Source organism: Xenia sp. Carnegie-2017, unplaced genomic scaffold (genome assembly GCF_021976095.1).
Source record: "Xenia sp. Carnegie-2017 unplaced genomic scaffold, XeniaSp_v1 HiC_scaffold_13, whole genome shotgun sequence".
NCBI lineage: Eukaryota > Metazoa > Cnidaria > Anthozoa > Malacalcyonacea > Xeniidae > Xenia > Xenia sp. Carnegie-2017.
In genome coordinates, this window is record NW_025813436.1 from 6,171,228 (window position 1) to 6,196,571 (window position 25,344).

Genomic DNA, 25,344 nt, shown 5'->3' on the forward strand with positions numbered 1-25,344 from the left:
TAAGAGTCTTTTTGGATGGTTGATGAGCGAGCTGAACAGAAGGAGCATCTTCACGTAGATGTCATGAGTTTAGCTGGCATCTGCAGTTTCATTATTACACATTAATAGCTATATAAGTGTTGGCTGCAATAAAAAACATACCTTGTTCGATCATTTTAGATTAACGTAGATGTTTTTATTCTTATAAGTAAGTTCACATTTAGGTGAAAGGACACAAATTAGTTGATGACTTACATAGCATTAAAAACATTCATTGCTAAATTTACACGTATTAACAGTGAAATAACAATTAAATTCTAGATTTATGATTTTAGTTTGTCTATACCAGTTCCTTAAACAATGAAAACACGATAGCTTACAATATTTTAAATTGTCAATTCTTACTTCTTTGATGACTTGATGATGAATGAGAACCACCAGAATAAACATTGACTTCAGCTGTTCTAAGCGAGAAGGTTTTTCAACAAGTCGTCTCGAGGTCATAGATGTTTTTTCAGTTACATTAACAGATGTTGACGATCTTGATTGTTTATCAACACGATTTAATAGATCTGAAATCCGATAAGACGTATTTTGGAAATGAATAGAAAATTAACGTTATGTAGCTACCGTAATCTATTCCATCAAGTATACTTTGTTTTGCCTTACCACAAATCTTTTCAATGCAGTTGCATTTGTCGCCTTTGTGTGATCTTGAACTGTATGTGAATGACAGCTGTTTGGAATGACGCCTCGCAGTTGATAAGACTATTAAAAAAACTTGAAGTGAATAATATCTTTACTACGATAATTAAACTGCTCTTGTGTATGTCATGGATATGCTCCACTTGACTTTTTAACATTCATTATTGGTACTTGAACAAATTACTGAAAACAACAGACGGTGATTCCACAAAAGAGCTATTTTCTCTCTTCATTAAATATACATAATTATTATCTTAAATTCTTATAACAATTGGTCATTGTCTTATGGTACCACGCAAATCAATCACCATCAAAATTTGTTCATCCTTTCAAATAACGCAAGTATTATCTTACTCCTGAGTTAGATGAGTTTATGGTAGCCTTGATTCCAGAAACTCAGTTAGGGTTTATCGTTGTTTAAATTGCTTCAGGTTCCACCATCTCAGTTGATAACAATAAAATATTCTTTTGTTATAGGAGTCCTCCAGCATGGCGGACATGAAAACCACCAACATCGGTCTAAGATTCAATTTCCTGTTGAAGGGTTTATACTCAAATTATTAGCTATTGCCAGATAGTTTTGAAAACGATAATTAACCACTTCCCTTTTTCTTCTCTCCATCCATATCTCATTCGTCTTACCATGGAATTTCCTGCCGTGATTTTCTATCCACGTATCTACTTTTTACGGTAATTTTATACGTTTTTTGCTTCAGGGAATGTCGTATTAACGGTTCAGTATACTCTCCAAAAAATACCACCTCACTGTCAAACTAAAAAGGGACTTTCAAAAACAAGAAGGGACTTTCCAATCCATCGTTTTTTTAACGCTGCTTTTTCTATGTGCTTTTGTGTTATTTTTATGTGAATATGCAACAGTACTAAAAGCAAACACAAAAAATATTATGTAGATACTAATGGATTATAAATCTGACCCACGTATCATAGAATTTTAACACAATTAACTAATGGATATTATTTTTAACACTTCTTGTCAATACCCTGTCTGCCAATAACCAAGGTGTGCACGATTTAATCTGAAATAACATTCGACTTGCATTAAAATACTTCTCTATTGCGTTCACGATGAATGTCTTTTCATTATTCGGGTTTACACAAATTTTTGAAGGTAAGCAGTTGTTTCATCGATCCTACAAATAAAGGATTTAGTCGTGATCATACTTACGATTTGGGTAATTTTTTGTTTTGGCAAGATGTTTTCTATGTAAATACATAGAGATATTTTTAATGATGAATTTTTCAACAGTTTTCCTAGTCATTGCATACGTAAAAGCATTTTACAACGAAGAAGAACGATTGTTGAAAATGTTACTTGACAAAGCTCCACATCCAGATGTATTACCCAGAGTGAACGGCCCTGTTCAAGTAAAGTTTGGTTTGACATTAAATCAAATTATAGACGTGGTAAGACTATTATGAAATTCTGAAAATATTTACGAAAAGTTCTTGTGGAAATATCGACAAATATCTCACATGTTTTGATGGTTCAACTATTCTACTTCTAACATATAGGAAATGTATTTTTTCAGAACGAAAAACAACAAATATTAACAACCAGTGTGTTTGTCAGACAGGTTTGTAACAGTGTCGGTCTTTTCAAGTCGAGTTTCTTTCCTATGTCTTGTCGAGTTCTTGCAGGAGTATGTCTTTTGTTCATAGTCTTGGAACAATCCAAGTTTCTCATGGAATCCAAATCAATTCATGAACATTACACATGTAAATATTTATTCTTCGCGTGTGTGGAAACCAGACGTGGTCTTGTATGACAGGTTTGTCATGTATGAAATTAGAAAATATGTGTTCATGTTACTTCAATGTTACCATCGTGTTATGACAATGGTACCATCAAGTTACTACAATATTACCACAATGTTAACTACCATGTTATAACTATGTTAACTACGATGTGTAGAAAATGTTACCACCATGTCACCACCATGGTACTACAAAGTACCACAATATTACCACCATATTAAACTAGCTTGTTATAACCATGTCAATTACAATATCAACATAATTTTACAGCCAGGTTAAGCATTGACAAGTCAACTATACCATGTTTTTCCACCATGAAATGCTAATGAAAGATTTATTTGAGTTATTTTTATCTTCATTTGAAAAATGTACAAAACGTGCACTGTTGAGCTGAAAGAAACAATAAAAACTACACATCTAAATGATTAAGACTTTTATAGTTGAAATGTTCGTTGTCTGGCAAATTTTTTAATGTATGCTGGCGCTATATCACATCTCATACATTCCTTCAACAATCAATTTTCTGACGTGTAATTTGATCTGCATTTTTCCAAAAAATTTTCGTTCAAAATTAAAATGAATTTAATGTTCAATGCAATAAGCAACACAAACAGCATGGTACATTTCACACACAGCAAATACACATTCAAGTATTTACACACCTATGAACATACAAACATGCAACTTGAAACAACTTTTTACAATCTTCTTACAGCAGCTTCAGTGTCAAAATTTGTTCCGACAAGGATGATGAAAATTGTTGTCGTCAAGCTTCGAAAAAGTTGCTCCATCTTCTTGCGATATAACAAGCCAATTTCATTTTGTTCAATCAGCCAAGAAGTGTTGACAAAATGTACCTGTTTGCGTTTTCATTGCACAAACTTGATTTGCTTTTTTAGTGTCGCTAGTGAAAAAAGTGGTGGTCATCTAGATGAAGCTAAGACAAGAATAATCGTGAATTCTTCAGGCCACCATCAATGGTACACTCCGATCAATTTCGAGAGTCACTGCAAGATAGATGTACGCAACTTTCCTTTCGATCAACAAGCATGTGTCGTAAAACTTGGTTCATGGACCTATGATGGAACAAGACTGGACATCATTCCAGAGGCAGCAAGTGCCGATTTAGGTAAAAGTCGATTGAATTTTAAAAATGACAAAAGTGTCACGTCCCCGGTGGCATGAAAACCGTAGAAGGACAAAAGGAATTTTTCTAAAGTTACTGAAGTTGATAATTTGAATTCATCATGGCTGTAATCTATATGAGTAAAGGCAACTAACAATAAGAAAATTAACTTTAAATCATTCATTAGGTTCATTCAAGACAAGTGCTGAATGGTGCGTAATGGAGTTTCCCGTGAAGAAGAACATACTTTACTACGCATGCTGCGAAGAACCTTATGTTGACCTCACTTACACGCTTAGGATCGAGAGAAAACCGCTGTCCTATGTGTTCAACTTAATTATGCCATGTATTTGCATCACAGTTCTGACAATATTATCGTTTTGCCTACCACCAGAGTCAGGTAACTGCATGTTTGAAGATATTGATAGTCCAGGTTAGTGCAGTCCAGAGAAGGAATGTTAATGTTAATTTTGACTGACACTTTAACATCCACAGCAGTAGTGAGGTTAGTATTGAGGGCTGCACTAACCTGAAGGGTATGAAAATTTACAAAAATATTTTGATGTATCCGTGTTCAAACCATTCACTTTATAATCAGACAATGTAGACATGATGACTTTGGAATTGTGACTGACAAAACTATAAAATTCCACATTTCTCCGAACTTTGATGAACACGAGTTATCATGATAACATCTGAATACATCTGTCAGATTTTCTACAATCAAAATCAAAATTTTATTTGTCTTTCAGGTGAACGTGTATCACTATCGATCACCATCATCCTTGCAATGACAGTCTTTATGTTTATTGTCGCCGACAAAGTTCCACCAAATTCAGACTCCATTCCATTGTTGGGAATATTTTATTTTGCATGTATGATTGAGGAGACCCTCGGTCTCATAGCTGTCTGCTACACCCTCAGCTTGTACTACACTGATCCCAAATGGTACAAAATGTCCCCGTGGGTCAGATGGCTTGTTACTGAATTGGCAAGAAAGCTCCTGGGCATCAACACGAAGGCGCCCGGACATAAATCTGATTTGATTCACCAAGAAATAGCAGAAAAAGTCCCGTTCAGTAAAAATGAGCAGCGTGAAAGCAGAAGCCGTATAGGTTGGGGAAAATTACGTGGAGAAGCATCGTTTCAACAAACATTTGAAACGACCACTGAACACTGGAAGTTAGCTGCAATGATAGTCGATCGTGTTATGTTTGTAATCTTTCTCGTGGCTATTAGCATAACCTTTATCGTAGTTCTTGCTACTGTTTCACAAGAATGTAAGAATTGAAAAAAATGGTAATAAAAAAAAGCGAACTGCGAGCACATATTGGGATACATTAATTTTAATTTAACATTATTTCTTTTATGGATAACTATTTTCATTGAACTGTTAAGCACCTATCACTTTGATGAAGGATAGTATTCATTACAGTGGTTGAGTCCGGAACGTGGGCGCACTACAGCTTGGTCAGCTGACGTTGGTTTCGTACATGGTTTCGTATACATACATACCATACGATGGCATCGCTATCGTACCACTCACTTTGAGTTCATCATCTTTCACACCGTGCATTTAATGGCATACAAACACAAATTTAACAACTCCCCAAAGCAGATATACCAGAAGCCCAATCTGCAAACTCAATGCGTAATTCCGGCAACTCTTTTAGACTTTCCAGATTAAGTTCTTTCACCATCAGAGCAATAGCCTCCTCACTGACGAGGGCAGACTCGAGAAGATTTGAGGTATTTGACGCCGTGACCTCGAGTCTCCGCAGCACAATACAATGTGGTAGAGGATACACGGTGTTCTTACAAGTTTTATAATTCACATTTTGTAAAATTTCAGAGCCAACAGCTAATTTTGATGATGATATTGGTCCCTTTAAGGACGTTGTCAGCGTGATAGAACTATCCATACGCACAGCAGACATGTTGATCTCTGTATGAAAGAACGCACGTCCTAATTAAATATAATTGAACAATATGGTGACCTTATCAATAGAGACGAACCACATGTTGTGCAAGTGCTTCAGCTGTGACATAAACTATCAAAATCGCCATTCATCATGACAACACACATGGAACTTCTTAGTCAAATCAATCAATGAGGAAAATATTATCGTTCGTAACATTACAAAGAGATGCAGTTTCTTTCACGCTCGAAAAACTATGTGACTTCAACCAAATGTATATTTTCCATATGGTGTGCTCTGATTAGTGACAATTACCTTTGAATAAGATCATATGTGTATAAGCTAAGGAAAGAGTAATGGAGTATACAGATTTCGTCTCTTGATTTCGTCAAACACCGTTACTAACGAGGATAAAGTTTCTTACACATATGAGCTAGAAACTTCTTATGTAAACATTCCTGAACAAAGATTCTTTAACAACTCGCACACACACATTTCCTCGCCTTGTCAAATGAAATCACTGTCTTGTCATATTAGTTGTGTTCAAAAAATGGTCATGCAAGGAGATATTTTAATCTTGATTACTTTTTGGTAGCTAATATTTTTTAATGCTTAGCTTATCAGCTGAACTCGTGGATTACTTCGCTCATGTTTTTAATCGCACTTTAATTCCTTGTGAACTTACTTCACTTATCATTGTGCAAACAGAGAACTGAATTTAAGCCAAACTTTTTTTTAATTGAATCGTCATAGTTCAAAAATAATTCCTTCTTATAAGCAATATAGACAGACAAACAAGTCCTATCGATAAACTATTTTAAGCTGTGTTAACAGCCATTATCACACGATATTAGGCACGAGTAAAAACACACAACATTTAAAATAATTGACGGATGTGATTCATGTTTAAACAAGACAGTCTTCAAAACTCTTCATAAAAATCTTGTCATAGAAAAAAAATTTAGTTGCTGACGATGATTTTATTTTAATAAGTAAAAGAGCTTACGAGATTAGGATTTCCATTACGAGTAAAAATTATTTATTCGGACGATATAACGCATATCTTTTTGATAAGCTAGAACATTTCCCCTCCAGCATTATTCGTGCTTCGTGTGGACAATGGTTAAACAAAGCTAACTACAACTATGAAAAGATTTTAAACGTATAAACTGGTATAGACTTGTTAGTTGGTCATTCTAAACAGAACAGGTAACTAATTGTATTGTCAGAAACAAGAGTGAAAACGTGCATGCTGACGTCATTATTACACATGCCCAAATCTAAACGGGAATATGGATGAAAGACTGTTTACATGACAGTGAAACGTACTATTGGATTCAAACACTAACTTCTCCAAGGAATAAATACAGTTTGCATTTAAGTGTCGCCTACATAGTTAAAATGACATCCACTTTTTAAATCTTTCTAACAATATTTACATCATAATACGACACTTAGAAAACGCTACACTATTTCTCCAAGCACAATAACATACCTCCTCTTTTTTTACTGAAGTCTGACTGCAAATTTCTGTCGATTTAATGATTGAACTACATTAGTTTTCAATGTTTTATCAGAGTACCTGCAGGGCTGGAATGCTTCGTAGCATGAAGCATTTGAATGGAGTGAACGGTATTTAGGTTACACCAATATCTACCGCGTGATTGTTATCAAACGCGTCATTCGCTGCACGCATCAGCACATTGTCTAGCTATTATCGCGCAACCAGACACACCGGAAATTATTTAAGATCTGCAAAATTGTCCTTGTGGACTAAAGAGCACAGCTAAAGAGTTTAAAGATGATAGTGATTGCGCTTTGAATCTTTAAGCAGTCATTTCAAATATGTGTTAGTTTGCTTTTTTTCTACATACCAGCACAATATCTACAACTTTTTTTGTTAATAAGAAACTGAGGATTTACTCGTATGAGAAATTGTGATGTATGGTAAACAACTAATTCCATAGAATCTTCATCAAAAAAGTGATAAGAATATTAATAAAGAATTGTGGTCTGTTTACGCTTGGTAAACGTTCTATGTAATGAAAAGTGAGGATTCTCACGAAAAAGCTAAACAGTGAAGTATTACAAGAGAGGGTCGTGTTGACTCTTAAGAAATTCAAAAAATGAAAAAATTCCACGTAAAAAGTCTGAACATGTGTCATTATCTTAAAATACTATTACCATTTATGGCAATCGCGTCACACATTCCTGCTGCCAGTGCAAATGACGACACAGGGAGTCCAACTGGATTCAATCCCCACCAGGGACCCTGAGTCAATCAATACTTTATTTAAGTGAATATATTAAGTCTTACGTCTTGTGGACACAATCAAACAATTCTTTTAATTTGTGTAGTACACAGAGGTCACACCATATGACATAAAAAAACTTTTCGCGAGTTATATGCGTTATAAAATGCTAAGATATAAGTATATTCATAGGAGATGTATTAGTTAGAATTAACTTCCCATCAAGACTTACTCATCAAAGTCAGGAAACAGACTTCATACATGGATTGACGAGTTGAATTTCTATATTTATGATCTATTACAGCATTACCCAACATATATCCAACATAAACATGTGAGCAAGAGCAATGTAAACTTTAGAAAAAAATGGTTATAATTTAGCACCTAGTTTACAAAAAGTGAGAAAAATGTACCCTTCATCCTATGAATGAAAAATACGAAACGTTTCGCACATTTTCTTGTGGGATTAGCATAGTGATCAGGCTTTGAAATTTTAACAAGTAGATATTTCTACAAGTCTTTCTTTTTTCGATACACCCTGTATAGTATAGATGACTTCCCATGTTTACGTTTTGCTGGCAGGCAGATTGATCCCAAGAGAGGTTAAACATTGTTGTTCGGTTTGTCTAAAAATACTCGACGAAAATCTGCCTGCCAGCAAAACGTAAACAAGGCAATTCATCTATATTGTCTCAATTTGTCTGATTTACCCAATCGTGAAACTCGTTGAATCATTCATATCTGGTAGGAACTGATTTTTTACGAGCGTTTTTAATTGTGAAAACATATTACTTAGCATACATATTTAGCATGCACAAGTTGTGCATATTTGTTTGAAATTCGGAGTTCCTACTTTAAGCAGGCAGCCGTTGTGTTCCTGAGCTAGTCTGTTTGCTATTCAAATTCAGTGAATTGTTCTTTCCGTGTGCAACATCTTCGCTTCACTTTCAATCTAACTCTCGTTGTCTTCAGTCATGTTAGTGAACGATTGCTTTACATTATGTCTTTATATCTAACTGAGCTTTGTTCATATTTCCTCCATTTTAAACCATTACCATGGTCACCCACTTAAAAGTAATGATAAAAATAATTATCGTATTCTGAAAACTGATCCCTCGCATGACAATACATTGATCAGACGTTTGGTTCTCCAAAGTTAAGTACATCTTCGTTGACAACACATTGATCAGGTGTTAGGTTCTCCCAATTAAGTACATCTTCGTTGTCCACAATTATGTACTTAAATGGGAGAACCTAACACCTGATCAATGTATTGTCAACGAAGATGTACTTAAATGGGAGAACCTTACACTTGATCAATGTACTGTCAACGAAGATGTTCTTAAATGGAAGAAACTAAAACCTAATCAATGTACTGTCAACGAAGATGTACTTAAATGGGAGAACCTAACACAAGATCAACAAATTTAGTGTAAAACAGCAAGACTAACAACATAGAGAACTGTTTGTGTTGATCAATATTGTATAAAATATAATTGACTATTATCAAATACTATTTAAAATGAATAGTTTATTATAAATAAGCTTTATCTAACATATAGTCCACCAAAGAAGCTTCTGACGCTATATTCTGTCTTTTCGACATCTCGCACATCTGCGCTTGCTCACTGTTCATTCTAGGATCCTTACAATTCGACTGCACGTGATACGTGTGTACCAGACCCAAGTCGGGCGCGCGTAAAACCTCCAAATCGTGACGCAAGCATTTATCAAAGAAATCCAAATCCTCGACGCCCCATCCTTGTATAGAGGTGTTAAACCCACCAACAGCGAAATAGTCCTTTGAATACACACATGCTGGTCCAAAGCTGTATTTTCGCCACACCCCTTGTAGGCGTGCAAAGCCAGAAGGAAATGCGACCTGGGATCTCTTTATTCGGCGGTGAACAGATGAATTATAATTTAAAATATCAGGATTGAATTGACTGAACATCATGGGAAAGTACGCTCGCTTTCCAGGGATACTACCGGCTTGACAACGGTAAAAGAATTCTTTATCAAATGTCAGATCCACGTCCGCAAAAAAGAGAAGGGAATTATTCTGGTAATAGCTCGCCCCAAACTCCAAAGCTCGTGCTCGGGAGAAATCACCACGTAGTTCAGACCAAGAAAGATCAAAGCCCGCGTGACTGGCTTTAAATTCGGCAAAAATTCTTTTGTGTCTTGCTGGCGAAGAAACGTCAGGGAAATATACGACGAGAAGGCTAACAGAGAGTCTTGGCTTCAGGAATGATTTCTTAAAGCTGCTCAGAAATTGAATGAAAGTATCGAAACGTCCAGCTAGCGGAACAATGAAATGTAGAAAAACCTCAGAAGACAAGTCAGAACTTTTAGTCAAGATGTTCGCTAACAACGGTCCGTAACGTTGTTGAAAATGCATATTACGCTGAGTACGACGGGGAAGGAAAGTTTTACTGGCATCACTGCTTCTCAATAATGTTTCCAAACCCATTGTATATTGTAAACCAAAAGTGGGATGATTACGTTGCCACATAGTGTGAACCTTCTTGAAATCTTCAGGCAATTCCTGCAATTGGCGAGCCATATCATTTATAGTTTCCATCACACCAATAATGATATTTTTTCTGCCACTCTGTAATGGACCACTGACCCACGCTAGCGGTTCCTCACTTAAGCCATAAACATGCATATAATCGGAAAATTCCCATGGCAAACTATTATTGACAAACATCAAGCCGTCAAAGTTGGACCTTCGAAGGTATGCAGTGTTGTTCCTGGGATATTGAGAGATTTTGCGGATCTTAGAGAATCTATGATTCAAAACAGCAGCACGATGTTGAACATCGAGAAGATATTTGGTGAGAAAATAATGGTGTGTATGAAGCATATAAGATCTCTCCTTGATTGGATGGACACTTAGTGCATTCCTGAAGGGACTTTTACTCAAACTATCCCCAAAAATCCTCTCCGGTCTTTTAAAAATTTGAGTAAACAGATGTTGACTCTGCAATAGAAAAACAATAGGATCATTACCAATCCGGACGGCGAAAAAATTCAATAAAGCAATGCCTTATTCTATTTAAAATCAAGCACACCTCTTTAGCCCAGGGACACATTACACCAACATATTTACGTATACATCTTTCTAATTCAGAATCCTCGTGTGCGCTTGCAGTTTCATTTAAACATATAGACAAATATGGTGCGACATTCCTGACAACACTTTCACTCATGATAACTCCAACACCACCAATGCAGAAATTTTCACCATCTTTCAAACCGAGTTTACCTTTCTCTTCAAATTTTCCCTGGCCAGCGTAACCCAACAATATATTCTGTGAACTGTCAAACTGGTGAAGTAGTTCCACCAGCTTATCGCTTCGCATGTAGACGTCATCATCAGCACGTATGAACCAATGAAAATCGCCGATATAATTCACATAAATATACTTCAACATCATGAAAGATTTATTCACCGGTGGATAGGAATCATCAACACCTGAAAGACGAACTACATCGAAATCTAAACTACTATTTCCCATTTCCCCTAAAAAAAATAGGACTTTGACCGAATCTGAACTCATATTTCCCCATGATTCAATAATAGTCTTGGCTCTAGTCGTGATATAACGCTCAGCAGTCATAATACCAATAAGTAAAAAATATTTCGGTTTCTTCAATTCCAGCGCTAAGTTCGTAGGTCTTTTCATTGGTTCTTTCGACAAGGATCTTGTCTTCCGTGTTTGACTGTGTGTCTCACAATTTACAACGTTGTTTGGGGTATTAACTATGATTTCTCGCAACATGCACGATAATATCAGTCCAATAAGGACACCAAGTAGTAAAGCTTTGAATACGTCCATGTAATATGTCTTTGGACTTCGAAGCGGTGGCTTTAAACGCGTCATAATGTGGTAAAATATGAAAAGACATGGCATCAAATGTGAAATCCATCATTTTGATACATACTTAATGTGTAAACGACGTTGACAGCGCTACGATGGAACAAAGACTTTGTGTGAAATAATGCGTAAAAGTTATGTAAATTAGTAAATTTAGGATTGTTGGTTTTCATTGAGAGAAAATATAACTTGAAAATATCATTGTTATTACAATTCACAAATCAATATTGGGCACAGTTATACAGGGTGTATAAAAAAAGGCAACACTTTATAAAATCACAGGTTGTGTGGTTACCTGCGCAAATACATAACAGCATCATGATAAGATTATGTCAGGTTAGAATTAGGGTTAAGTTCAGTATTCTAGTAAGATGTAGATTAACAAATTTTACATATTTGTTTTCTCGTAGCCGGTGGTATAGCCAGTTCAATACTTGGAGGGGGAGGCAATATTTATATAAACATGTTTCACTCTCGTAAGTTCCTTTGAAATTGGGGATTATAAAATGCATATATGAATATTATCTCCTCCTCCCCAAACACTTCAAGCTGGTGATGCCATTGCTTGTAGCTGATGTATTCATGTGGCAGGGAAATCTATCCTACTCATATGTCAACAAAAATAAGAATACATTAACTTCATTGTTCATTAAAAGCATAGCAACCAATTTATAACAAAGAAAGAAATTTTCCTCTACATTATATTGAAGGGAACAAAGAAAGAAACTTTCCTCTACATTATATTGAAGGGAAATTTCGAATGTTAAGTAAGCTTTTTCAACATGACTACTTACTACGAAGAATCACATACATGTATTGACAATACTCACTTACCTTTAGCAATTATAATGAAGATTTCATAACTCCACAATGAATCACAGCTTCTCTTTTCAGCTCAGCAATATCCTCCAAGGAATAACCACACTCCTTGAGAGCTTCACATGTATCTTGTCCAAGACTTGGTTGCTTTAAAGACACCACATGACCAGGTGTCCTTGACAATTTAGGTGCAGGACTTGGTTCCAACATACCATTAGAATTTGCAATGAACACATCATTTGCAACATTTTGTTGATGCTTTGGTGCTTCAGATAGACTTAGTACAGGAGAAACACAAGCATCCGTACCATCAAATATCTCACACCATTCATCACGAGTTTTGGATGAAAATTTTTCAGTAAATCTTGATCTCATGTTTTGCCAGCTACTCGTGTCCATTTGATCTGGAAATTCTTTATCCAAATTCAAACCTCAAAATAAAATCAAGGAAGTGTCCGTTAAATTGTGAATTTGTATAAACATCTAAAACACCAACTAGTTTAATGGGTAATACCTTTAACAAGAAGCTGATAAAACTGTGGCTCCAAGGCCCCAACAGCTACATATTTACCGTCTGATGTTTCATAAGTATCATAAAATGGAGCACCACCATCAAGCACGTTCGTACCACGTTCCCCAGACCATATACCAAAATTGACTGTTTTATGAAAAAATGTTGACAAATAGGCAGACCCATGGACCTAAAAACCATATTTCCTAAAATATTATACTCAGTAACTTGTTTCCTATGGATTAATTATTTTCAAATAGAACTAATAACACTATTAAGTACCATGGATGAATCTATAATTTGACCTTTCCCAGATTTGGTTCGCTCAAATAAAGCCAACAAAATTCCAAGGCAACAGGTCAACCCTCCACCAGCCAAATCTGCAAGAATGTTTAATGGTGCTAAAGGTTTGTCACCATGGCGACCAAGCATTGAAAGAATTCCAGATAAACCAGAATAGTTAATATCATGACCAGCTCTTGAACTAAATGGGCCCTTTTGACCAAAACCTAGAAAAGACAAAAGCAGTTGTTTGAATTGTATACTACCTGCACAAGTTTTTATTGAAAAAAATTGAAAGTTAATTAACTAGAACAATAACAACGGGTAGTTGGGCAAGATGTAATCACCTGTTAATCTTGCATATATTAGTCTTGGATTGTCCTTCATCAAAGTGTTTGGTCCAAGTCCCAATTTTTCCATTACGCCCGGTCGATAAGGTTCAATGATGACGTCAGAATTCAAAGATAATCTTTTGACTATTTCGATTCCTTTCTTTTGTTTTAAGTCAATAGAAACAGAGCGCTTTGAACGACCGAGAGCGTCAAAAGTTTCGAGACCAATTGAGTGTAGACGATCAATACGAGTTACTGAGGCACCAAAATCTGCTAAGATCATTCCGGCATATGGAACTGGAGCTAGACCAGCAAATTCAAGGACTTTTACTCCTTGCAACACGGTCATTTTACTAAAAATTTGCTTTCTTGAAAAAAGAAAAAATTAAATATGGCGGCACAATCATTCTCCTTACCTTGAGGCTTTGCGCGCTAAAATATAAAATTTGTACCAGTGATGTGTGTGATATATGGGTGATAATGGGGTGATATTGGGTGATATCTACTGAATTGAACTAATTTATTTGGAGAGAGAAATTTATATGCAATATGAACGGTATGCAGTTGGAATTTCGAAACAGATTGCCATTCATTTTAACTTTTATGCTATAGTGTATACCTACTAATATTGTCGAGAAATGATAAAGAGATTGAAACCTTCTCTTATAAAGACAGAAAAAGTTAAAAATCTAAATAATAATTATTGACAATTGACAATATATATATAATTGATGATTAAATTGATTGGTTCATAACGTTAATATAGATCTCTACAGAACTGTGAAAAAAAAACGAGAGTGCAATATTAATATTCGTTCCCTTGGCAAACATCTTCTTTCTGTCGAGATAATGCCATGGGAACACTTAATTGCCAAAACCCAGTTCAAGTCTCCAAAAATATATTAAAATGAAAATTCCACAACTCGCTTTAACATCAACTTTATGTAAAACTTGCAAATACTAGTTCTATAAAAAAGGCGTGGTTTATCCCGAAGCCAAACGGCTCATCGTTAATATACAGTCAAAAGAAAAAGAAACTAGATAGTCTAGCCTCGAGTCTAACAAGCACTATATTGACGGTTGACCCGTAGCGATCAAGAATGGACACATGAGGAACCACCTGCGATCTGTCATTTACGCTGTGACATACTTGGAAAGCATCAAGGCTAAAATTAAGCAGCCATCAAAATCCCACAATAAGTTATATGAAATCTTGCTTCGCGCAACATTATGAAGACGAAGAAAAAGTGTACACGCCAAAGACACTTTGCGATGAGTCACAGAAATGCGCTTGAAATTTAATACGTTTCAAAAGTTGTGAATACATCGATGCGCGGTTTGAAGAAAGTAAACATGGGAATCAAAAGATTTCTGGCAAGCAATCGCGCATTTTGTAGCAGAATTATAATATTTGCTCTTGGATCTTTGACTGGATTTCATGTATCAAATTGGCTGCAAATTTCATTTGATTATCGCACGGCAGTAAATCGGTGTGTGACAATCAAACGGATTGTGTTTGACGAAGACGCAATGTTTGAGCGGCCACGTCAGCTAGCTGATGAATTTACTACCAAACAGTTGATATATATCGGTGTTATGACTGCGCAAAAGTTTCTAGACACAAGAGCAACAGTTGTTTATAATTCTTGGGGTAAAAACGTTCCAGGTAGAGTGACATTTTTTGCTGGGAATGAAACCAATAGCAGTACAACGCCGAGTTCCCTACCTGTTGTAGCCCTAAAGGATGTAGACGATAGTTATCCACCTCAACGCAAATCATTCATGATGCTTAAACACATGTATGATAACTTTATCGACGACTATGATTGGTTCATGCGATGTGACGACGATGTGTACGTGCGAACAAATAAGTTAGAAAAAATGTTGCGTGGTTTTGACAGCTCGATGGATTTATACATTGGACAAGCAGGTCAAGGTTTGCCAAGGGAACGAGGACGCCTGGGCCTTGGGCCTAGTGATAATTTCTGTATGGGTGGACCAGGAATGGTGATGAGTAAGAGTTTGTTGAAAAAACTGGGTCCGCATTTGGAGTATTGCTTGAAGAACATGTTGTCGAATCATGAAGATGTCGAAATTGGCAGATGCATTAAAAGACATGTCGGTGTTTCTTGTACATGGGCATTTGAGGTGAGCAATAAACTCAGTTACATTTACTGATCTAGAAAAAAATATGTAAAATTCTGTCAGAACAAAATTTACAATATAAGTGGTCGCTGCGCATGTAAAATGAGATGTACTACCAATTTAATAAATAATAGAATAATGTAATGTTTTAACACTTTAATTATGATTAACATCAACTTAGCCTGTACCCACTACTTCCAGATGCAATGGACATTTTACCATAATCAGATCAAAACAAACGCATTCCATTGGGATCTGGAAACGAACGCAATAGAAAACGCTATCACCTTGCATCCTATGAAGAACCCTGCGTACATGTACCGCATACACCTGCACTTCTCAATACAAAAATTGCTTGAAGTTCAACATACCACTGCTATGAAGATAAACACTTTACAGAATCTAAATACGTTACGTGAAAATGGTTTAGCAAAGAAAAGCATCGTAAAGGTACGCAGCAAAAGAGATTTGAATCAACATGTGCGTTTAAACAGCACACTGACATGGGAACTTTTCAGTCCGAAAAATTTATACAGCATCGAATCCAGCTCAAAAATGCCAATTGCGTATTCGATCAAAAAAAGCATTAACTCAGTTTTACGTCAAACATTGGCTAAAATAAACCTAGAAGCAAGAAATGTAATTCATCGAGAATTAGTTCTTTCTAAAATGAATCTAGGCTACGTTCGACTATCACCAACTCAAGGCTTGCAATACATATTCGACTTGCGCATGGCAACGTATCAACATATTGCCTTCAACAAACGCAAGCTACCTATAAACGTGCAATATCAAGCACATGTACAAAATCCCTTTGGTAATATGATCTATACGTCACTTCCCACAAGCACGAGAGATCTACCAACAGTGAATATAATTTTGCCACTTGCTGGAAGGCTGGAGGCCTTTACAAGATATCTAGCTAATTTTGAAAGAACGGTTCTTCTTACAAACGAAAATGTAAAACTTTTAATCGTATATTTTCATGAGAAAGGAAACCCCACAAAACACAAACAAATTTTGCAAAGTTATATCAACACGTATCCTCGATTTGAAGTCAAATGGAAAACCGTGGACGGAAACTTTTCAAGAGGTCTGGCACTGCAGCTTGGAGTTGCGCAGTTTAGTGATGACTCGTTGCTATTCTTTTGTGATGTCGATCTCGCTTTTGATAAGGAATTCCTACAAAGATGCCGACTCAACACAGCTCTGGGAAAGCGTGTCTTTTATCCAATAGTATTCAGTCAGTTTAACCAAAACTTGTTAACAAAGAGTAAGCAGGAGGAAAGATTCAAAAAGAGACAAGAGAATGAGATTTTCTACCCCAATGATTTTAAAGGGAACAACGGTTTTTGGAGACAGTATGGTTTTGGCATAATGTGCGTCTATGGTAAAGATATGAACACAATTGGTGGTTTTGACTTAAAAATCAAAGGCTGGGGAATGGAAGATGTTCTCTTATACAAAAAGTTTTTAACAATTAGAAAATATGACATTCTTAGAGTACCAGATCCAGGATTGCTTCATATTTATCATCAGTCCAGTTGCTCGCCAGACTTGGATCCTGTAAAGTTAAAATCTTGTCATAATTCTGCGCTTTCCCAATTGGCAAGCACTGAATCTTTGGTAGATTACATGAAAATAAAAAAATACATATAGAAAACAAATTTTGTCAATACTATTTATTCTGCAAGATGTTTTTTAATACAAATTTTGTATTTATAAACTTTGAAGAATGATTTATTTATATTTGTCAACGGCAAACAATTAAGGTAGTGTACTCAATAGTAGACTACATTGAAAAAAATTTTCATTACAAATCGCCATTTTGAGCTTGGCTTATCACACGATGACATTCTTATGTTATTTTAGGTATTTCTTTCAGACTACCAGTACATAATTTTGCCAAGAACTATCATAGATGAAGGAGACACTGTAGCTTCTTCGAGATTTAGGTAGACCTCCATCCACAACACACCCCGTATTCAATAGACGATTGAATACCCTACGACATAGTTAGAGAAATTATTTGCGTTGTTAATAACTGATGGTCCTTCAAGCAGATTTCATTTTTAATTATTATCAAAGTTAGACCAGTCACGTTGCTAATTATCAAATTTAGACCAGTCACGTTGCTAATTATCAAAGTTAGACTAGTCACATTGATAATTATCAAAATTAGACAGGTCACGTTGCTAATTATCAAAGTTAGACTAGTCACGTTACTAACTTTGCAAATTGGATTAATTAATTTGCCAAACGTGAATTTTTTATTTTTGAATGGCTTTTGTCTAACGTCAGTATAGACAAATATAATCTGACGTTTTAGTCTTACATCGCAGACAAATTGATTAAATTTCTTTTAAATACATCAGCTCATGCGCAGTTGCATGCAATAAATGATTGAATTGAACTGCAAAAATAAACGTCACTAAGACACACTACATTAGAACAATTATTATTATAATTTTAATTCAAACATTATTATGATTTTTTGATTAATGAAATTTTTACAACACCTGTAATTGCAAAAAACTTGAATATTTAAACCACTATATAACATAAAAAATATTTTATCAATGTATATCTCTTAACATCATATACTTATTCGACACATCCTTGAACCATATATCTGCAAGAAACATTTTTGTTACCTGTGTTTTTGATTTTATTTTGAACACATGGTTATAAGAGACCAGTTAGTCGTGTCATGTCGATGATGCTCGAGAAATTTAGCTTTTGTCCATTCTTGAAAAGAACCGCTGCCTATCGTCAAGAGATACCGTCCTCGAGATATAATAGTCATTTCAGTGAGTGCTACGACACCTTGATCCAAATTTTTCCGTGTCGGCTTGTATTCAATGCCGTCGATACTTGATATGAGAAAGTCATGAATATCACTCAAGGTGTTCTCGTTATGCAATTCTTTTTTGAGGGAATCTTCCCATGATCCTGATCCATAAGAGGACATATCTGATGCAACGAAGACTTTATCAATATCATTCAACTTTTTTAGTGCATTTACGGTCTCAGAAAGAAGACGCAAACAGCTACGAAGTCTTGGAAGATCATGAGGAATAACAACACGTTCACCGCGTACCTGAACTGCGATATATTGTCCACGGATCTTACTATTTTCAAATTCATTTGCCTCATTTAAGATACTCGAAGGTACTTTTAAAGCATACTGAATATCTCGAGCCTTTATCTTAAAATTCTGTTCACTAAAGTGTGTGCGATAATTTCCACCGATTCCCCGCCAATGACCAATTGTTACACATTTTGCACCTCGAATGACGTCTTTCTCCAATTTTGTCCAGTTTTTATACATCTCTGTATTAACACAAATTTGCTTTCCCTTTGAATAGTCTTGAATGAAATTCTTCAGCTTCGGACAGACCGTCCAGCCTGTTTTTCTCGCTTTTGCGCTTATTTCATCATACTCCTTGTCATTTAATTTCAGTTTTGCTCTAGTAAAGCTTTCACCTTTCTGTGAATAAAGAAAATGAATGTTCACGTGTTCAGGGTCATCCGATGGACATTCAGCCCGGTATTCGTCATGCGTGGCTATGGTTGCATAGTTACTGGCAGCTAATATCTCATTGAAGTGCTTCATGTAGAAATAGGTCCCTAAAGGCATGCCATTTCTGTCTCCAAATACAGAACTCTTCACCTTGGGTTCAACAACTCTTTTTCCTCCGATCTTTGCTTGACCTGCCAAAGCTATAAAGCTACGCAAATTCATCGTTAATTGTTCCCAGTAACGGTCATAAACCTCCACATAGCCATTTCCTTTTGTAAAAACCTCATTCTTAGGTTTCAGTTTTGAAAAATCAATTTCTTTAGGAAATGATGTCTTCAGATAAGTAAATACTATAGTGTCTTCTTCCGAGTTTCCTGAATCTGAATATTCCACCGATGTTATACCTCTGTAACCACTTCTTAGCTTTGAACAGAGCTCTTCTGATGTCCCTTTGAATTCCGTGAGTATATCTAGACGAGGAGGGTGAGACTCCACGGCATTCTTGTAAATGTCATTTTTCTTCTTCGCCAGCGATTCTTGGACGACTGGTTCACGATAGAGCCACATGATTCCAAATGCAATATTGGTGAGAAAGAACACCACAAGAATAAATATGCACAAACGAAATCGTGTCCATGACCTGAATAGAAAGTAGAAATGAATAAATTCAGTTGCGGATCTAGACCATGTCCACCGTTTCAGTTGACACGGTAAAAATTTCTTCAAAGTGAAAAAAAAATGAAATGTATTTCAGTTGATAAAATACCATATACCTCACTTCAGCGTTTAGGAACGCTGTATCGAGCTTCATTCGATGAAATATGACCAATAAGGATTTCGTCAATTAACTTTATTTCAATTATTTTTATTCATTAACACCATTATGGCGCTTTGTTCGCCGATAGAAATGGAACTACCCGCCGTAATATATATATTTTCATAATTAATATGTCACGACTGGTCATGACTCGAAGTATCTAAACTGCACAATGCATATTGATCAACCGCGTCAGAAATATTGCACAACAGTATCAGATGATACCATTTCAGCATTTTGATTGGTTTAACTACCATTATGAGCCTGTACCATTTAAGGTAAATAAGTGTTGCTGACCGTGTCAAAGATCGTATCTTTTCTTAGAGAGCATGCACCCAGACCTTCCTAGTGACGGCCATTGGTGGCGGCTCGCAATGACACGGTCAGCTCAGGAGCTAGATTTCCCCTACTGAAATAGCGCCATGCGTTTATATAATAATTATGCACTTCCAAAAAATATGTTGGTACGTCATAAATATTATTGATCATAGAAAATTTGCACTCTTAGAAGAAAGTCTTTAATCTAGTTTGATCCAAAATCCGCCTCATCGTGTTATAAATTCTTTATTTTCTACATTGCCATTGAGATTAGCAGCTATTGTTATGCTGATATCGTAATGGTAAAAATATCATTGTTACACAACTTGAAGAAGGCAGATCTCTCATGAGGAGAGAGAAATAATACGAAATAAATAATAATAATTTCTACTTCAACGAAATTTAAGCTTTATGCTCCTCAAAAAGTCAATAATCGAGCAAGATGCAAACGCCCCGCCACGTATACCAAAGTGATTAATATGCATTGTGATACAGAAATCGTATTTATATTTTACTACATTAAAGTCTTGATGGTATTAGAAACTGCAATTCATTCATTTGACTAGAAGATCATGCTTTAAATTTTGTTTAACAACGCCGGTTCTATATCACAAAGCGCCATGATTAGATCAAGGAATGAAAGTTATCAACTACTCAAAAAAACCCAAAAAACAACAACTTTGACGACACAGCACTTATCATATAATCAGGTTAATATAATTTCTTCCTCACCTAAATTGGCCATTTCTTAGTAGATGGATTCGTGGCATTCGCTCTTTAACCATGAGGCATTAACAAGGATAGAATCTCAACATTTGATGATCGACTTAATGAACCTAAGATAATTCAAACAACTTTCTTAGTAATTAAGATATACATAACTTGAACTTTGTGTATGGACATATTGTAAGAGTATTTTGTTTATACATACATCAACAATAAAAGTAAAACATTAAAAGAAATATCTTGCCACTTACTGTTTTGAAGAAGAGAGGACGTCCAGCCCATACAAGATTTACTAAGTCGCCTCAACTACTAAGTCCAAATTCTTGAGATAAATATAATACCATTAACATGTATCATAATATATGCCTAGGTCAATTTCCATAAATTCAAATGGCTCATTTTATCAAAACATGATGATTTGGAATTATGATGTATAATTCTATGACGTTGTAAAATTCGGTTCGTGGCAAATTCTTAAGTAAATCATCAAGTTAAGTATATACTCATCTCAGCAATGTTTATACGTGGTAATTCAAATTAAGAAGTCTCTGTTGAAGTGCATCTCAGCGTGACTGGTTTTATGTCGTTATTTCAAAATAACCCACGTTATAACGTGGATTTTCAAAGCAGTACAGCGAAGGCAGCCCGTTTTTTCTCTAACAACCCAAATATTTTTGTGTTCAATGACTGAATCATTTCATTTTCCAAAGAAATGAATTTTGCTGAAAAATCTGCATTGTAGGAGTAATAGATTTGACTGGTTTTACCACTGTTTGAAACAGGGTGGAAACTTCAACGGGAAGATAAAATTAAAAAAATTCACAATGACAAATGAGAAGTATGAACATAGATTGTTTGCCTAAGGCTGTAAGAGGTCACTAGAAATTAATGAACTACACAAGTCAAATTAATGAACTGCATTTTTTAAATACATATAACTACTGGAGCATTTACCCCATAAGAGAGCAGGCCCTAAGTCTGCCACAATGTTCCCTATTGCCATGTACAGTGAAGAACTATAGTTTTGGATTATTTGTTTTAACATATCGGTATTGGCACTTGCTTGACGAAATATCAGCTTTATAACAGGCGAATTAAGATTAACCACACTCGTCTAACTTTCTGAAAATGTTTTGGCACCGACAGGTGACTGCCTTCATACACATTGAAATGAATAAAGCTGATCCAAAAGACATGAAAAGATTAAATATATCTTTTACTTCTTGGTAAAATGTGAAAAGACATAAACAGAGTTTTTGAAGTGCCATGCAGCTCTTTGTACAGGACTTTCAATAGTCATTGAAGCAAATCTTAAGAAAGGACCAATCTCTTTCTGGATCATTGCGATGGAAGTCCAAAAACTTCGTAGATAACCAATGATGAAATGAAGAATAACCTATCGTAAGTAGTCCTTGGGCTTGCGCTACTAAATTCACCTCAATCAAGGCAACGAGCCCACGATCCACCGACCCTTCTTTATCAGCGTACATGTCAAAAGAGATTCCATTTGTTGTATTTAAGGCTAGCTCCTGCAACGCCTTTAATGTTTCTTCAGTGACAACATCAAGTTTTACATCAGATTTCCATGATTTCGAACCATATTTTGACATGTCAGTTGCAACGAACACTTTATGGATATCGTAAAAGTTTTCATTCTCTTTAAAACATACCCCATGAAATGAATACATTGCTTCAAGGGGGCAATACCATGCGCTATTGCTATGTGCTCACCACGTATATGCACCGCAAGATATCTACTTCCTAGATACAGACGGCGAAAGTTCTTCACGGTTTCAATGACCAACGGGCTGGGTTTTAAGGAGTGAAAGAAATTGCTAGACCGTAGTCGAAAGCCAGTTTCCTTGAAACGAGAGCGAAAAGAGTCGCCGATTCCTCGCCAAACAACGATACTGAGACATTTTGCTGATCTAATGACATCAGTTTCAAATACGGACCAGTCCGTTATTATCGAGGTGTTGACACAATACATCTTGGAGTTTGGATTTTGTTTAGTTAAACGTTGTATGAAAGGACAACTTGTCCAGCCTGTTCTACCAGCATCAACGCTCATTTTAGCATACGTGGCGTCGTCAAGTTGAAAAAGATTTTTAGTATAGGTCGCTGCTTTCTTTTGTTCGTACAAAAAATGTACCGTGGTGTAGTTGAGATCATTTGGAGAGCATTCCACTTGGAATGTATCTTTATCTGACAGATCATTATATCCATATGAATTCAAGATATCACGTATATATTTCCTATCAAAATAGTACCCAAGTGGTAAGCCATTCGCTTGAAATCGAGAATCCTTCACCATAGGTGCGACAACACTCCGACCGGAGGCCTGTAAGACTAAGGACAAAAATGCGCGCATGCTCTGTGACATCTGTTCCCAATACCTTCCAATGACATACGCAAATCTTTTTGGATGATGCTCGTAATACGGGGATGGAGTGGTAACTAGTTGAACCGATTTCGGATAATAAGCTTTGTCTATATTTAACGTCAAGTTCAAAGCGATTTTACCAGAGGCTGTGGAATTTATAACCTTATATTTAATGCTTAAGACTTTCCCTCTTGCCTTATTTAAAGTCTCCTTCGTCAGTAGTGAGTCTGGTAATTTTTGGAAAAAAAATTGAGTGAGATGTTCTTCTTTAACTGGAGGCTTTGTAAGTAATACAGACAAGGTCTTTAAATAAATTAAGACCACAACCAAGAAAAGGAAAGGCGTCTTCCTAGAAGGAAATGACATAGTTAACGATACCAAGATACATAAATTGTTTTTACATAATATACTTCAAAAAGAATAAAATGAATCATTGGAACATTACCGACAGAACAGACGCTGGAAGCGATATTTCATTACTTGTGGTGAAGACTCATAAATATATAAGTATATGTACACACAGCAAACGCAGATCACATTCATACGATACCCATAAGTGATAAATCCAGACAAACCAAAATCATTTAATGACCTTACTATATCTCACGATCACAAGGTATGATCTTTGGTTGACAAAAAAAGAAAGATAGCAGTCGAACATATAATCACAGAAACGATGCATAATTTAGTCAATTACAAAAAGCCTTTATGACAAGAGGGTCTTTGAAAGCTACAGAGGATGTTGTTAAACTCGCGCATAATTATCTGCGCTGAAGCTTTTAAAACAAAAACACAACATTATCATATTATCAAGCGTTAATTCAATATAAACTATTCATCTTTCAGTTTTTAATTGGTAAATCCTAATTTACTTAGAACTGTTAAGCAATGGTGTCTTCGTCATCGTTAACATTTTGTAGAAGACCATACTTCATGCGTATAGCATTATGACGTTCACTTCTGTTCATTTTTCTTTGAGCACTCCTATTTTCACGATCCAATCGTCGCTGTTTGCTCTTACTCTCCTCGCGTGTAACTTTCTTGCGAGAGCAACGTTTACAACAGCAACAATAAACACAACAGGAAAGCATGATGATCAACACTCCACCAACAACAGGGAAAACAATTATCAAAACGTTACCTACACAAAGTGAGGACAAAACATGAGAATATATCATTTAAAATCTAAGGCCCGTTTCAAACGTCGCATTTTACACGAGTCGAATGCATTAAAGACAATAGAAAATGAGATAAAATTCCTTATTATCTTTTGCTTTAAATCTATTCGGCTCATGTAAAATTCGACGTTTGAAACTGGCCTAAACTCATCAAACTGAAGTCACGTACCAGGGATTGTACATTGACCCCAATACCATTTATTGCTTTTACATCCAGTGGGAATAAGCTTTTGTTTCTTATAACATGACTTATCCGAGCTGCAGTAGACACAATCATCGCCTTTAATGCACATTGAACAGGACTGATTTCTATTTTCACACGGCATTGCAGGTTTTGCAGATGTTTTATTCGTTTCGCTCGTACTTGTCGATGGAGATTGTTTTGTTTTCGTCGATTGCGAAGTTGATGAAATAGCTGATGTAGGTTTCGATGTGTTTGGCTGAGTCGTTGAGTCAGTAGCATTGTTTATCGACTTGCCTGATGGCTCTTCTGTTCTAGGTTTCGTACTAGAAGGCGTTAAATTTTTGCCGGCATTCGTTGGGGCATTGGACGTCGTCGATGTTGTAATTTTCTTTGAGGCAAACGAAATACTAACGTGCAATAGCGCTACCAGAACTTGGACCTTCATGTCACAAATATAATGTATCTTTCTTCCAACAAAAAAACAG

At 35.8% G+C, this 25,344-nt stretch overlaps 7 protein-coding genes across 10 annotated transcripts; 2 read left to right on the forward strand and 5 right to left on the reverse strand.

Moving 5' to 3' along the window:
• Positions 1-1,585: 1,585 nt before the first annotated feature.
• Positions 1,586-15,365, reverse strand: LOC124459529 (alpha-methylacyl-CoA racemase-like). Of its 3 annotated transcripts, XM_047008980.1 has the most exons (6): positions 15,312-15,365; positions 13,601-13,953; positions 13,254-13,480; positions 12,975-13,161; positions 12,476-12,891; positions 1,586-1,835 (listed from the first exon to the last, which is right to left on the reverse strand). In XM_047008980.1, exons 2-5 carry the CDS (start codon positions 13,932-13,934, stop codon positions 12,485-12,487), a joined length of 1,155 nt encoding a protein of 384 aa, XP_046864936.1. In that variant the 5' UTR covers positions 13,935-13,953; positions 15,312-15,365; the 3' UTR covers positions 1,586-1,835; positions 12,476-12,484. The 3 variants fall into 3 exon arrangements, with proteins under 3 accessions (XP_046864936.1, XP_046864935.1, XP_046864937.1); XM_047008979.1 differs by lacking the exon at positions 15,312-15,365 and having other exon boundaries at positions 13,601-14,034; XM_047008981.1 differs by lacking the exons at positions 1,586-1,835; positions 15,312-15,365 and adding an exon at positions 11,692-11,734 and having other exon boundaries at positions 13,601-14,035.
• On the forward strand, positions 1,733-4,914 carry LOC124459532 (acetylcholine receptor subunit alpha-type acr-16-like). The gene is made up of 7 exons (XM_047008985.1): positions 1,733-1,813; positions 1,952-2,109; positions 2,235-2,279; positions 2,365-2,474; positions 3,360-3,589; positions 3,774-3,986; positions 4,339-4,914. Exons 1-7 carry the CDS (start codon positions 1,771-1,773, stop codon positions 4,875-4,877), a joined length of 1,338 nt encoding a protein of 445 aa, XP_046864941.1. The 5' UTR covers positions 1,733-1,770; the 3' UTR covers positions 4,878-4,914.
• On the reverse strand, positions 9,223-11,677 carry LOC124459524 (chondroitin sulfate synthase 1-like). Its single transcript, XM_047008974.1, has 2 exons — positions 10,835-11,677; positions 9,223-10,743 (listed from the first exon to the last, which is right to left on the reverse strand). The coding sequence occupies exons 1-2, from the start codon at positions 11,675-11,677 to the stop codon at positions 9,292-9,294; spliced, it is 2,295 nt and encodes a 764-aa protein (XP_046864930.1). The 3' UTR covers positions 9,223-9,291.
• LOC124459525 (chondroitin sulfate synthase 1-like) lies at positions 14,574-17,456 on the forward strand. Its single transcript, XM_047008975.1, has 2 exons — positions 14,574-15,733; positions 15,932-17,456. The coding sequence occupies exons 1-2, from the start codon at positions 14,915-14,917 to the stop codon at positions 17,387-17,389; spliced, it is 2,277 nt and encodes a 758-aa protein (XP_046864931.1). The 5' UTR covers positions 14,574-14,914; the 3' UTR covers positions 17,390-17,456.
• A 720-nt stretch (positions 17,457-18,176) lies between these two features.
• On the reverse strand, positions 18,177-21,656 carry LOC124459526. 2 transcript variants are annotated; one of them, XM_047008976.1, is made up of 3 exons: positions 21,366-21,656; positions 21,121-21,224; positions 18,177-19,893 (listed from the first exon to the last, which is right to left on the reverse strand). In XM_047008976.1, exons 2-3 carry the CDS (start codon positions 21,171-21,173, stop codon positions 18,399-18,401), a joined length of 1,548 nt encoding a protein of 515 aa, XP_046864932.1. In that variant the 5' UTR covers positions 21,174-21,224; positions 21,366-21,656; the 3' UTR covers positions 18,177-18,398. The 2 variants fall into 2 exon arrangements, with proteins under 2 accessions (XP_046864932.1, XP_046864933.1); XM_047008977.1 differs by lacking the exons at positions 21,121-21,224; positions 21,366-21,656 and adding an exon at positions 20,027-20,172.
• Positions 21,657-21,946: 290 nt separating this feature from the next.
• LOC124459528 lies at positions 21,947-24,164 on the reverse strand. Its single transcript, XM_047008978.1, is given in 3 exon segments — positions 21,947-22,759; positions 22,762-23,846; positions 23,943-24,164. Coding segments are annotated over 3 exon segments (1,539 nt in total). The 5' UTR covers positions 24,041-24,164; the 3' UTR covers positions 21,947-22,403.
• Positions 24,160-25,304, reverse strand: LOC124459531 (pituitary tumor-transforming gene 1 protein-interacting protein-like). Its single transcript, XM_047008984.1, has 2 exons — positions 24,845-25,304; positions 24,160-24,638 (listed from the first exon to the last, which is right to left on the reverse strand). The coding sequence occupies exons 1-2, from the start codon at positions 25,302-25,304 to the stop codon at positions 24,379-24,381; spliced, it is 720 nt and encodes a 239-aa protein (XP_046864940.1). The 3' UTR covers positions 24,160-24,378.
• Between the last annotated feature and the right edge of the window lie 40 nt (positions 25,305-25,344).

What these genes read in the sequence shown, in the direction of transcription:
- LOC124459532 (XM_047008985.1), top strand. Translation starts at nt 1,771, where the DNA reads ATGAATGTCTTTTCATTATTCGGGTTTACACAAATTTTTGAAG. An exon ending in TAAATCAAATTATAGACGTG is followed by an intron (nt 2,110 to 2,234) that starts GTAAGACTATTA and finishes GTATTTTTTCAG; the next exon opens with AACGAAAAACAACAAATATT. An exon ending in GACGTGGTCTTGTATGACAG is followed by an intron (nt 2,475 to 3,359) that starts GTTTGTCATGTA and finishes TTGCTTTTTTAG; the next exon opens with TGTCGCTAGTGAAAAAAGTG.
- LOC124459524 (XM_047008974.1), bottom strand. Translation starts at nt 11,677, where the DNA reads ATGCCATGTCTTTTCATATTTTACCACATTATGACGCGTTTAAAGCCA. An exon ending in TGTGTCCCTGGGCTAAAGAG is followed by an intron (nt 10,744 to 10,834) that starts GTGTGCTTGATT and finishes TTTCTATTGCAG; the next exon opens with AGTCAACATCTGTTTACTCA.
- LOC124459529 (XM_047008980.1), bottom strand. Translation starts at nt 13,934, where the DNA reads ATGACCGTGTTGCAAGGAGTAAAAGTCCTTGAATTTGCTGGTCTAGCT. An exon ending in AAATTATAGATTCATCCATG is followed by an intron (nt 13,162 to 13,253) that starts GTACTTAATAGT and finishes TATGGTTTTTAG; the next exon opens with GTCCATGGGTCTGCCTATTT. An exon ending in TTATCAGCTTCTTGTTAAAG is followed by an intron (nt 12,892 to 12,974) that starts GTATTACCCATT and finishes TTTTATTTTGAG; the next exon opens with GTTTGAATTTGGATAAAGAA.
- LOC124459525 (XM_047008975.1), top strand. Translation starts at nt 14,915, where the DNA reads ATGCGCGGTTTGAAGAAAGTAAACATGGGAATCAAAAGATTTCTGGCA. An exon ending in CTTGTACATGGGCATTTGAG is followed by an intron (nt 15,734 to 15,931) that starts GTGAGCAATAAA and finishes CACTACTTCCAG; the next exon opens with ATGCAATGGACATTTTACCA.
- LOC124459526 (XM_047008976.1), bottom strand. Translation starts at nt 21,173, where the DNA reads ATGGTTAAAGAGCGAATGCCACGAATCCATCTACTAAGAAATGGCCAA. An exon ending in CTAAGAAATGGCCAATTTAG is followed by an intron (nt 19,894 to 21,120) that starts GTGAGGAAGAAA and finishes CTTTCTATTCAG; the next exon opens with GTCATGGACACGATTTCGTT.
- LOC124459531 (XM_047008984.1), bottom strand. Translation starts at nt 25,304, where the DNA reads ATGAAGGTCCAAGTTCTGGTAGCGCTATTGCACGTTAGTATTTCGTTT. An exon ending in GGGTCAATGTACAATCCCTG is followed by an intron (nt 24,639 to 24,844) that starts GTACGTGACTTC and finishes CACTTTGTGTAG; the next exon opens with GTAACGTTTTGATAATTGTT.